The sequence below is a fragment of the Lytechinus pictus genome, chromosome 2 (assembly GCF_037042905.1).
Source record: "Lytechinus pictus isolate F3 Inbred chromosome 2, Lp3.0, whole genome shotgun sequence".
In the NCBI taxonomy this organism is placed as follows: Eukaryota; Metazoa; Echinodermata; class Echinoidea; order Temnopleuroida; family Toxopneustidae; genus Lytechinus; species Lytechinus pictus.
The window spans coordinates 15,577,106-15,590,608 of record NC_087246.1 but is presented as its reverse complement, the minus strand read 5'-3'; the positions used below and the strand labels follow the sequence as shown (position 1 = coordinate 15,590,608).

General features: G+C 33.7%; 1 protein-coding gene across 1 annotated transcript in view; it reads right to left on the bottom strand.

The window, feature by feature from the left end:
* The window catches only part of LOC129254720 (homeobox protein cut-like 1), a 30,209-nt gene extending 17,376 nt beyond the window's left edge, over positions 1-12,833 (bottom strand). Inside the window, exons 1-6 of the mRNA XM_054893231.2 lie at positions 12,735-12,833; positions 9,831-9,941; positions 7,757-7,883; positions 7,000-7,137; positions 990-1,113; positions 482-558 (exon numbers count right to left, since the gene is read on the bottom strand). Of these exons, the coding sequence (XP_054749206.2) occupies positions 482-558; positions 990-1,113; positions 7,000-7,137; positions 7,757-7,883; positions 9,831-9,941; positions 12,735-12,833 (676 nt within the window). The remainder of the gene's footprint in view (positions 1-481; positions 559-989; positions 1,114-6,999; positions 7,138-7,756; positions 7,884-9,830; positions 9,942-12,734) is intronic.
* Positions 12,834-13,503: the final 670 nt, after the last annotated feature.

Genomic DNA, 13,503 nt, shown 5'->3' with positions numbered 1-13,503 from the left:
TTATATACGTACGTATTCTTGAGTACTGAAAAGTACCCAACTCCGAATTTTACTCAATCATTTGACAATGAGTGAATCATCAAAATAGATTAAAAAGTCGGCAACAGATAAGACCTTTCTAATTTCTAATGGAGAGCACAGTCTATCTAAATTATTTTGTGCGCAGAAGCTTCAAATGCAGTATTTCTTGTGTTCTTTGAAATTATTTGCACTAGGATGATTAGAGAATTATAAATGATGTCAAAGAAATTCTGAACACCATTTAACAAATATGTTTTGGCCAATCAATATAATGATCTACAGTCTAGGAAAAGGAGAAAAAAGAGTCAACCCTAAATGTATAAAACAAGTCTTTCTAATTTGCAATGGAGTCCCCAAAATTGATATTTGTTTCAATAAAATACAAAGTGGAAATGTGCTTAAATAGAATTATGAATGAATACTTTCTCCTTATACGGAACAGAAGTAAATAAAGACATACTATTCTGAAGCGTTGTAATCTTCAGTTCAGCTTCCCCAAGCTTCTTGGCAACTGACATCTGCTTCTCTTGCAGTTGCCTAAACATTGAAAAAGACAAAAATAAGAATAATTGTAGTTCCTTTTAATCCTCTGACTTTAAAAAAGGTTTTAGATAAAATTTGTTTTATTTTAATGAAAACAAAGACTTGGAGTCTGGGACAATTCTTGAAAATAAACACAGGTAGATCTAAAAAATTATATAAATGTAGTAGCTATAAAAAAAAAAGAACAAGATCTATACAAGTATATAAGTGACATAAGAAGTGACAATTTTATTCAAATTTGTTTAATTCCAATCACATCGCTTTAAAATCCTCCTCAACTTCTTTAGTTATAAGTTTGCTTTTTTTTATTCCATCTTAATGTAAATAAACAATTTTATTTTTTAGTACAAGGAGGAGCTATGAGAGACCAAATCAATGTATTACAGGCAAAATATGCATGCAGTTTTATGTCCAGATTGGCTTACTTTTCTTTTTCAGCAAAATCTCTGTGAAGCTCTTTCTCCTTCTCATCGGCTCGAGCCTGAGCCACTGACTCTGATCTCTCCTCATACTCTTTTAATTTTGTCTGCAAATTCTTTATTGTTACCTCTGCAACATGGAGATAAAAAGGGCAATAAAAATAATAATCAACACAAATACACATGATGAGAACAAAAGGAGAATATTCAAAAAATAATCTGGGGATTGAAATAGAGTTACAATTTATCTCTATAGATGATAACTGACTTAAATCCCTCAATTTGTGGCCAATAGTGAAATTGTCACCAGGTTTCTATCACTTGATATCAATAAAAAGTTTTAAGAAACCATATCCTAGGACTAACATTACAAAGCCACTGAAGCAATGGCTCCTTACTAATATCTTTCAAACTAAAATGGTCATAAATTGTAATTCAAATTTTATGTAACAGGGATCTGATGTAATATGGCTAAGGCCAGGGCTTGATACAGTAGATGGATTATCAGCAATTAATGGGACTTTCGAGAAGTCAAACTTCTTGCTATTTTAAAGGGGGGGGGGGGAGGGTTCTTCAGGAATCAAAATTGATTTATCGATTTAATTACTGAAAGGTTTATGTACATTTTAATATCCATATTGATTATCCTTTCTTATTGTAAATTTTCCCTCTGATACAAACCAGGGTCTAGCTACATATATTCTTTAGAAAATAAGTTTAATCCCTGAAGTATGTGGCACTGAAATGTTCATGCACTTTGAAATGTTCAGCCACTTTAGTCATTAAAAAGAGTTTATTGATTTATTGATTAAAAAGATTAATTAATTTATTGATTTATTGATTACAAAGAAAGAGCATTTATTGATTGAAAAGTTACCGTATAGTATACATCTTTTTAGTTTTATTATTGATATTTTCAGACAATTGTTGGCCTGCGCACAGACAGGTACAGAAGGGGAGATAGACAGTTCCACAGTAGGAAAATGTTCAGAGATGAGAAACAGGTTAGGCAGAAAAGAAGTTAACATTTAACATAATCTAATTTATTTCCTGTACTAACTCATATTAGAAAATTCATAGAAAACAATCAAAAGTATGTTTTTTTCATCTTAGAACAAGAGGAATATCACTTTAACAAAAAATAGAGCCTTTGATTCCAGAGCCATGCAAACAATACGACACATAGGCACCAATAGTAGGTCAACTCTCCTGCTTATTGCATTGATCAGAATATCTGATGTAAAAGTGAAAACCATGAGCATCGATCCGAGGACCGCACAGCTGTCGCCACAAGCCATTCACAGGCCAGTATTCCATCAATTTAATGATTATGCAGCAACAAGAGCCCAAACCCAATACACTGGTTATTGATCAGACTCTATTCCATCGTGCACAAGCAAGCGGAGAGAGAAATCAATACTTGGAAATCAATGAAAGAATCCATACGAGAATCGAAGCTGGAATCCATAATGGCTCAAATCAATAATTTTGATTAGCAATGCAGGACCTCATGATGAAATAGCCTGTACAATCACTCAGCATATGAACAATACAGCGTCTAATGAATAGACGTTTAATCAATACACCATGATCAATGAAGACCAAATTTCTTAAGAAACCAAAAAGGCTATTAAAGGAGAAATTCTGTGAAAAGCATGACAGAAATAGTAAGGTTCAGGGTTGATAATTTTTACCCTGTTTCGAAGTCAATACTTTCTCTTATCTTTATACATACGAATAAATATTGATTTACAGCTTGCAGGAATAGAAAGTAATTTCCTGCACTTGAAATTGTAAATTGTCAGAATACACAAACCCTTAATGTAATAAAAAAACGATTTTAATCTTTTTCATTTCAATGCTAAAGCCAGGGTAATGTGCATCACATAGAAATAAAGTGCTAATGTACTATTATTATCATTATCAATTAGGACAAAAGAAATCAAAAGTACAAATCAAATCTGAAGTTTCAATAGCTGAAATAAAATAATTAAAAATTGGAATGAATACAAACTGCCAGCCATTTAATTAAAATTGCATTTTTTTTCAACTGGGGGGTTCTTGGAATTTCAGACTAAATATACACAGAGCACTTCTCTTTTACTTATCATACAGGAAAAATGCAAATATTGGGTAAATGCTTCAGAATCAATTAAATATTTTAAAAGAGATTAATAGTGATTAAAAATCAAACTGATCAAGAAAGGCATTTCTTTTTCTTTTTTTCCTCAGTAAAATGAATTTTCCTATCTCTCCCAAAGATTATCAGCCAATAATAAGACTACATGTTTATCTATATCCGTTAAAAAGAAAAAGTATCTATTGCATTTGTGGCAAGGAATGGATCAGGTACATGTACATGTAAATGTAATAGCTAAAAAAAAATCAATACAATGGATTGGGAGTGATACATGTGGGTCTGATCATTTCAATACAAACCAGATGGAACATCAAACAAATAGCAAAATATTGCGCCAAATTCCAATGAAACAAATAAACCATCTTATCTGCAAAGTTCTTTAAAGTCTTCTTAGATCTCAAACTAAATGTAGCCCTGTTTTGCTTTGAAGAAAAGACAAACACCAAAGTAAATATTAAATATCCATTGCACTGACGATTTCAATCAAATGAGATTAATTATAGCTGAAAATCGAGGTTGATGAAAAGAGATTCATATAATAACGCTTTCTGTAAAATTTTCCAAAAATAGAATATAATTTCCTATCTCTTTCTAAAGTAAGATCATCACCTGATACAAAGCCTATATTTAAAAAAACCCACATGTATTGCATTCTTGGCAAAGACTGGATAATAGCTAAAATCAATATAATGGATCGGGAGAAGATAGGCCTAATCAATACAAACTTAATGCCACAACAAACAGCTGAATATTGTGCCAAAATTCCCATCATTTTAAACTCCTTGTTGCCCTTGATAAAAACAGGAATGTTACTGTGAACTGTATGATATAATATAGGCAAATGCATATTTACTTTCAAATGCTAAATCATCTATCATGTGTGGTATATGTTGTCAAAAACTTGCATATTTAAGAAAATACTGGAACATAAACTACAGTATTCAAATTACACAAGTTTAAAGAGTATGTATATAAACCCGGTAAAATAGGTAATATTTTAACTAATTACATGTAGTTGTGGACAATTTAGGTTTTATAGAAGAACCTAAAAATTATGATGCTTATTCCTAAGTTACTCATAATAAGGGTACACATTTATTTTTATAGTATGTTATGTTTAATGGTTTATCTATCAGTTCAATTTATTTATTAATTACTTTACATGTGCATTAAAAACAATATTCAAATGTTACAGAGACAATACATCTACTACTACAAAATATAAAAAATCATAATATAAAAGCAAGCAAAAAAAAAATAGAAGAGCTAGAAAATAACATAATTCATTACCACAAGAAATTAACTGAATTTCCAAAATAGCTGTGCTACCAAGCATGAAGGCAGAATAACCAAGAATATATAGTATTCAGCCTATTTTTGGCAAATCCATTGTCCTGTATAAAGATTCAACTGTAGTTGAACCAATGATTGCAATAAGCAGGTCTGATTGAAAACTGGAAAAAACTCTTTCCATGTTTTCATATTTTGAGATACAGGTACATGTACATTCAGACCGTTTTGAGTTCTATGGTTTCAGTCTTTAATACCACATAATGGCAATTTCCAATATCTACAAGTCCATCATACGATAAACTGACTATAAATGATGAAATAAAAAAATAGTTCAGTCACTTGTAACTTGCGATTCTAGGTGTTCATCTACTGGAATCATCTGATAATGGCCTAAAATCAATCCTTTCGCATTAATACTTGTGATTAGTCTTCAAGCCAATATAAACATCTCTTTCTTATGTTATGCAAAATATTATACATCAAGCCAGGTTAACATTGATCTAAAAGACAGGTCGATATTGAGATGAAAACATTTAGTTGATTTAATTGATTCAGAGATCACTCAATAGATGAAGGTTTACAAAACCAAACCTGAAGATATTCTAAGATATTAAGAGCCATAGAACGTTATCTTAAGTTTCCATCTCTAAAGGCAACGTTTGTGGGAACGACATACATTTTTATCCAGGTTTCAGGCAAAAAATCTATTTTTAAGATAAATTCTTCCTGCTGAATACCCAAATTCAAATACATGTATTGCAAGTTAAATGGAATGGAAGAAATATTACTCCAAGTCATTAGCGTGGGTTATCATGCCTACAGGGAAGGGGAGGACAAATACAAGAGAAGTCATCTTTTCTTTTCAGAAATCTAAGTGACTATTCTGACAGACAGCAATATTTAGTTAACCCATTGACTAATGTAACCAGTTTGTCCTGTGCAAAGTCTATGGGAATAACAGAACTTGTCAAATGACTAAAAGAAAATATAAAACTAAAAGCTCTCCATTAATCAAGAAATTGAAACACTTTTTAACAAGAAAAAGAAACACTTTTTAACATTGAAACATGACAATCAATATACTGTGGATCTATTGAGAGCAAATATTACGTCTAGGTTTTTATCTGTATTGTTTTTTAAATAGAGACTATCAACTGATTCAAATCACAAAAATTTCATTGATTCCAAATTACTGATATTAATCCTATACTTTTGGTTAAAAACTATGAGAATCAATTTGAATTCATAGACCTTGGAATGAAGAACGTTGAGAGATTCAAAAGCAGAATGAGAGGAAATCTCTGCCACACAAAGTCTTAGAGAAAACAAAGTACATTCCTGAAATGTTATACAAACAAAACGAGAGCATTTATCTACTCGAGCATCTTCCACTTGAGTGTGCGTCGCAGCAGCCAGGATAGTTGCGCTATCACATGTTGCAAGCACACTCAAGAAAGAACAAGAACCCCGAAAAGAAAACTGGTTTTCGGTCGAGCAGACGAGACGACCGGGCCCTTATACCTGACTGGGCTTCATCCCTCCAGGTGGTTAGGGGATGATGTGAGGTAAATGATGCAGCATTGCCTAGCAACGTAGCTCAGTATGAGCATCTCAAATGTCACAAATAGTACAGGGGATGATGTACAGAGAGTACATAGTGGAGTACATTGACCCAGCATACCTGTTAATACCTGTCCGTCAAATGAAAGTGTTTTTTTCTTAACTCATGATGATTGGCTACAACTTTTCTTTAAATATTCATATCTTTGGATTTTGGATGGAGAATGGGAAATTTGTGGTTCTCATTTCCTTCATCACATACATTTAGAGCGAACAATATTAACAGGCTCTCACTTCACATACAATGATCTAAGTATTTCTAGTTAAACAATGTTGTATGACTTCCCATCAATAACCACAGAAGCCATCCTCCCTGACAGAGTTAGTTATATTCACATTGATATGCATTGCCTAGTGGATCTATAATCTTTGATTAAAATTAATGATTCAATGATCCATGGTTGGGACCTGTCAATAACACATAATTCTCTCCATGCAGAGAAACATACAAATTGGTTAATAGCATTTAGACAGGAGACTTTGGAGTTCTAAAGACCGAGTGCTGCTATTCATGACATGATTGATTGGATGTGTGGTATTGATACATTGATGGATGGGGAGTGTGATTGATTGGGGAAAAAATGAATGGATGGCAAAAACTAACAAAAGTTTACTAAAATTGCCTTTTAACTCTAATCAATCCTGTGTTGTAACTTTGTCCACCTCTCTATATGAAGACCAACTGCCTTAAGAGATCAATCATAAATAAGACAAAAAGACACCGTTTTCAGAGAGGCCACATTAACATCCATGTACTTGCAAAGCCTTGGAATCTTCAAACAAAAAAAACAAATATGCAAAATTCAATTTCTTTCCACCCCTCCCCCAAAAGGAACTGTATTGCACCAATTTCTTGTAAAGTGGGTCAAACCTTTATCCTTTAATGTTCTTTGTTTGGTTTTTTTGTCAATAAATGTGGAAATAAATTTGAAAACCATATTAGTCAACATTCAGCATCCATACCTTGATTTTTAACTTCAGCAAACTCCTTGTTATATTCTTCTAATGTTTCTCTCAGCTTCTGATTTTCAATCTCAAGATCCTGTGCTTTTTGAGCCCTCTTCTGCAGATTGACGCAATATTCTAATACTGATGTGGGATCTTTGGGGAAAATGTACACAAAAAGAATAAACATATCATGAGTGAGCAAGACAGTGTTGTCTAATATCAGCCCTCATTAAGAAGGTGCTTGCATTGTGAGAGTAGGTGAATGAATAATTGTATCATATTATTTGGAGCCAGAGGCACCGATACATGTGAAAGGAAATAATACAATTTGGCTCTATCAATGTGTCAGAGAGCTTTAACAGGTGAATGACATTGATCTGCATTCATCCATTAAAAGATTTAAACTCAAAACAGAACATCCAAAACTCTCAACTGGTGCAAAATGGCACAAGCCTTCATACTTTGACTAAAGATAAATATGTGGGCATGCTATGTATTAGAAGGATCTTTGAAAATGAAATTTTGCTGCATTTAACTTGAACATGAGTAGGACCAAACCGCCCCCTTTATATGCACAAAACTAATCTATCATTTGTTGATGACCCAACAACAAAAATATACCATAAATTTCACTGACTTCTGGATTTATATTGACTTATCAACAACTATACTAAGTAATCTCATTTTACTGCTATATCCCATTACATATTGATAATAAAAAGTGTATAGAACTAAGAATAAATTAAACATACTAAAAGGAATGTATCAATACCTGGTGTGTCAATGAGTTTCTTGTAGATTGATAAGAATGCTCCTTCTGCCGCTTTGCTCCTTTTTGACAAAGAATCAACTTCAGCTTGAAAACTCTTTAATAATGGAGCAACCTGTTTACGTACATCCTGGAGGTGAAGGGCGGGAGGGGGGGGGCGGAGAAAATCATTTTACATTTAATCTGCCCATGCTACACAATGATTTGGCCCATCCTCAGGGCAAATTCAACGGCCCGTATTCTGAACTCTGGTTTAACTTATACATATTCACTATGGTCTAAAGTTGTGTTTAACTATGGGAAGCTATATATACATGTAGCATCAATCTCTAGGTGATCATCAATTTGGCATTCAAAAATAATCATTAAAAAACTTCAAAATGATAAATACAACAGTTTTCTTCCTCATTAAACCATGGGAGGAATCCAAGTAAAAACAAGAAGCATTCGTACTGTACCATATTTATTTTTGACACTGATAGCTTCCCATAGTTTTAGCCAAGACTTTATAGACCACAGCCTAAGTTATACTGGACTTAAAAATATGGGCCAATAGGTTTAAAGGGGTAAATCCCTCTTATAAAGTTGCCTACATTTTTTCAACCAAGCCCCCCTCCCCTAACAGACGAACTACACATATACACTGTATATGCACAAGTATTGTGATATCATTCTAATAACAGAAATTATTTCAAAATAGTATCTTGATAAACAAAATATAGATATTGATCAAATGCAACATTAAAGTTCAAGTTCTGAAAGAATGTTCAGATAAACCCCAAACCTCTCAAACATTCAAATCAATCAATTTTTTATAGTATTAATGTTATTGGACAATAGAGAAATCATTCAATCAACAAAGAATTTCTATCTGTCAAACTATCGTTCAATCTGTCAACTTAAGTAAATTTGATAGGAAAAGACAGCTAATCAATCAAGAAATTAAACAAACATTTGAAACCAAGGTAACTCCAAAGCACATTATCACCTACTTGATCAAAGATCCAATTACATATAGAGTAACATTGATTATCGTCTTTTTTCTTTTTTTGGACTATTGAGCTGACAAAGATAAACAGAATATAAGTAATATACATTCTTTAGAATTAAAAGAATACAAAATTGGGTTGAATATCAGGGCAATATCTAGTCTACAAACAGAAAAATCCTTTGTATTTTTTCAAAGTCACTCTAATTAGAAGCTCACTGCATCAACTTCAACTACAGAAATTGCACAACTGATGATGCATCAATGCATGAATAATGAGCAGTAAAGCTAGCTACACTGTTATTTCTACAAGATGAATGCAATAAACTAGATTAACTCATCTATCAGTCAGAATTACACCCACAAATATAAACAATACATGATCCAAATTCTTGTTCAAATGGTGAAACACGCTATTTATTTATGGTCAGACTGTAAAATGGCTTTCATTGTTCAAGGCAAATTGGTTAAAGAGCTTCAAATCAATTTCTTCAATTATTGCCTATTCATCAAAAGAAAAAGGGTCATGTACGGACAATTCAAGTTTGATCGCTTGCAAAGCAAGATTGGAATTACGATCATAAAGTATCATAAAAAAGAATAAAATTGTGAAATGTGAATATGAATTGAGTGGAGCTCAAACTTTAAACCACAATCTTTGTCAATATACATGTACAATAATGGAGAAATTTTCCAATGGAAATGTCAAACAAAGCTATGCTTATTATTTTTTTTATACTTTTCTTTGAGTAAATGTTCTATTCTTACGAAATATGAGAAAAAATACATAACTTGACTCCCAGGAATTTGATTTAGCATAAAACATCCTCATCTGTAAACGTTTTCATTTTTTTTTAATCAAAGGAATCACCGACTCATTTTTTTTTTTTGGGGGGGGGGGTGGAACAGATCATGACCATAGGTTACTAATTGGAGCATAGCCCTAAATATTCTAATAAAAACATCAAACATAACCTATGGTAATTATTGATGCACATAACAAAATGTACAAAGGCAAATTAAAATCAAAAGATGGAACTCTGAACAATTTATGCAAAAAATGGAACAGATATGTAATTAGAGACATACCTCTGGTGTGTTTTTCTTGAATTCCCTACTTTGTTCAACCAGCCTCTTTCTTGATGTGTCACTTTCATCTTGTCTGTTGGCCAAGTCTGTCGCTGTGTCGTCTAATTCTCTCTACATGATAGGAAACAAAAAGAGTGAATGTTGTAATATGTATAAGATGTCAAGTCAGGGCCTGCAATTTACTGGGTTTAAGTTCTTTATTCGTATTCAATGTGGTAAAAATGCATCAGATGTGTGCTTAAAGGTTCAGAAGCTTTGCAAATATTTTGTGAGAATCACTTGAAGTCTTTTAATAAAAAGCAACTCTAAGCACATACTGTGAATGACTTGCAAGGCTTCCAAATATTTAATGCACGCTTAATGCTTTACATTTCACACTTTATATTTGCAAAAACTTTTGCCACACCTTTGCATGAAATAACAACGTAGGACTTAACAATCTTAATAGTTGAGTTATGCGCATCGTCATGAATATTCATTTGGTGGGCTGATGATTTTTTTTTTTTTTTTTGAATAATGTTTTTATTCTGATTTCATGAACAAAAAAAAAATACATGATGATGTCACATCCCCACTTTCCTCTTTCTTATGTTATTACATGAAATCATGTTTCATTTTTTCATTTTCGGAAGGCATTCGATAGCGTTCCCCATCAAAGGCTCTTACTCAAGCTAAAGGCACATGGTATAGAAGGTAAACTCCTGAACTGGATTAGAGCATTTTTGATCGGAAGAGTACAAAGAGTCTTTGTTAATGGAGAATCATCCGACTGGTCACCTGTTACAAGCGGAATTCCGCAAGGAAGTGTCCTCGGACCAGTCCTCTTCTTGATCTACATAAATGACCTCCCATCTGACGTAATAAATAGCAGAGTGGTATTATTTGCTGATGACACGAAACTCTATAGTACTGGAAATACACCTTCACAGACGAGTGGTCTTCAAGACGACCTGAATAACCTTATTGAGTGGTCTGAGAGATGGCAATTACCCTTCAATGATGACAAATGTAAAGTGTTGCACATCGGCAGGAGAAACCTTGGAAAAAGCTACCATATGCATGGGAAAGACTTGCAAGTAGTGGAAGCCGAAAAGGATCTCGGTGTAATAGTGGACTGTCAGCTGAAATTTCACCAGCATGTGTCATCAGCAGTTAGCAAAGGATACCAACTCCTCGCCATAATGAAAAGGACATTCACTCAACTCACAAGGACAACTCTGCCTCTGCTCTTCAAAACCCTAATAAGACCCCACCTTGAATATGGGAGTATCCTCTGGCATAGCAGATTCAAAGAAGATGCAAGGAGGATCGAAAGGGTCCAAAGAAGGGCAACCAAGCTGGTCAGAGAGCTGAAGAACGTCCCATATCAAGACAGACTCAAAAAATTGAACTTGTACTCCCTGCTGTACAGGAGGAGAAGAGGAGACATGATCTTCGTGCACCAGCTAATGCATGGACTTATCAATCTCCCTCTAGATCACTTCTTCACAATATCAGTAGGCAGATCAACAAGGGGACACTGCCTGAAGCTTCAGAAAGAGCACTGTAGACTGGACATTCGCAGCAAGTCTTTTAGCAGAAGAGTGATAGATGATTGGAATAGCCTCCCGGAAAGTATAGTCGTCTTGCCAACAACAGAATCATTTAAAAGGCATGTAGATAAACATTGGTGGGATCATCGCTTTGATCTACCATGACTCCCACTCCTCAGCATGCGTACAGTAATAAACTCACCAGACTAAAACCATAGATGGAGTGACCGGGAATTACAGGCCACCGCCTTCTTCCTGTACTAGATGATGATGATGATACATGTGAAAATGATGTGTCTCTATTACGATGAAATAAGTTGCAGCAATAAATAACTAATGTCAATCCAATTGTTTTAGTTCTTGGTAGAAAATTTTTGAATAAACCTAATTTCATATAATAAAATACAAAAGAACAAGTGGGGATATGACATTATCAGCCCACCTAATGAATATTCATAAAGACGTGCCTAGAACTGTTTCGCCGGAATAATGCAAATCTTTATAATTCAATATTTTTGTTATTTGTTATCCGATTTCGATCAAATTTACAGCATTTTGCTCTGTGAATTTTACTCTGTTTATTGAGATATAAATATTTCCAGCCTGGACCATCCCTTTAATGGATGCTTGCTAAATATCAAGCAATTAATGGCCTTCTTTCACGCAGCTACATGTACATTTAATACTAGTGGCATTTCCAGAAACCAATCTGTTAATGAAGAATACATTTGCATGAATATACATGTTGTTGGAAGCAATAACAGGAAGAAATCAATCATGCCAACCAATTTAAAACATTAAAATCAAGACAAGTCTACCACATGATCCACATTCCACAACTATGTACCGTGAGTACTCTTCTTCTATTACATGGAGAACGAAATAGGGGAAAATCCCTGAAAGTAAATAGGTCGAATTCTTGAAGACTGATGAAAAGACAACCTCAATTAATTGCTCTTAATTCCATTGAATAAAATCAAAAAAAAAGTTTTCTCATACATGTAAATATAATTCATTTTTTTGCACTCACACTCACTCCTCCAAATTACAATTCAATTTATTTACCTTACATTCACTTTATTATATGTGAAATCGATGTTCTACAACTCACTCCTAGAACCTAGGGGATTTTCCTTTTTCAGGGGGGGGGGGTGGGTGGGTGGAATAAGTGATGTACAAACAGGACTACAGACTGACAGGAACCAACTTACATTTAGATGACATGGGCCCTTTAAATAAAAAATATATAATTTCCATAAAGAGGTTCAGAAAATGGTAGGATTCCCCTTGATCAAACACCCCAATTCCCCCCCCCCCCAAAAAAAAGCCAAGGGACTCAATTTTAAGTATATTGTACTATGAACACCTATACGTTATTGGATTGGTTTGAGATGTGAGCGCTGTAATTGGAGTAAGATTGATGGTGTGAAAAGTGCTGGAGGGGGCTCAGCTGTTCCGAGGCAGTAGCCATTTTTAATCTCAACTATACGTATACAGCAACTCGACTTATTGGGAATAGTACTCTATAGAAACCTGAAATTGTGAAACATGAGTGTTCAGAGAGTTCCACATACATGAATCTAGGTTTCTGTAATCCTGTATCATAACCTTCCAACTTTGAAACTCTTGACAATACGTTTGTTGTCGCAATGCAATCAATCAATGCTAAATTTTTATTCAGTCTCCTACTACTAGCTCAGTTTATAGGGAGAAATTTCTTCTGAAACTTGTTATAATCCCTTGTAGAATCTTCACTTAATGCTATCCTGAAATTTGGCAAGGCATTAGGTGTATGCACTAATACAGTATACATTTACTCATTATCAATGTACAATGTGTAATATATTGTATGCACGCACAATCGCTTCAGGTAATCGATTCAGATATATGTAGTACAACGCAACATCCAGGTAAAAAAAAAGGGAGAGGCTGTTACCTGTATAATCATTCACAAATTTGGAGTATTTGATTGATTATAACATTCCAAAGTTCACTAAACCTCTAACACATGTCACAATCAACATGACTCAAATAATGATTAAAAAATCCATTATTTTATCGACCTACATGTATTACTGTCAACTACATGTACATGTACCATGGTAATCATACTCTACAGCCAATCAAAATCAAGGATTTCA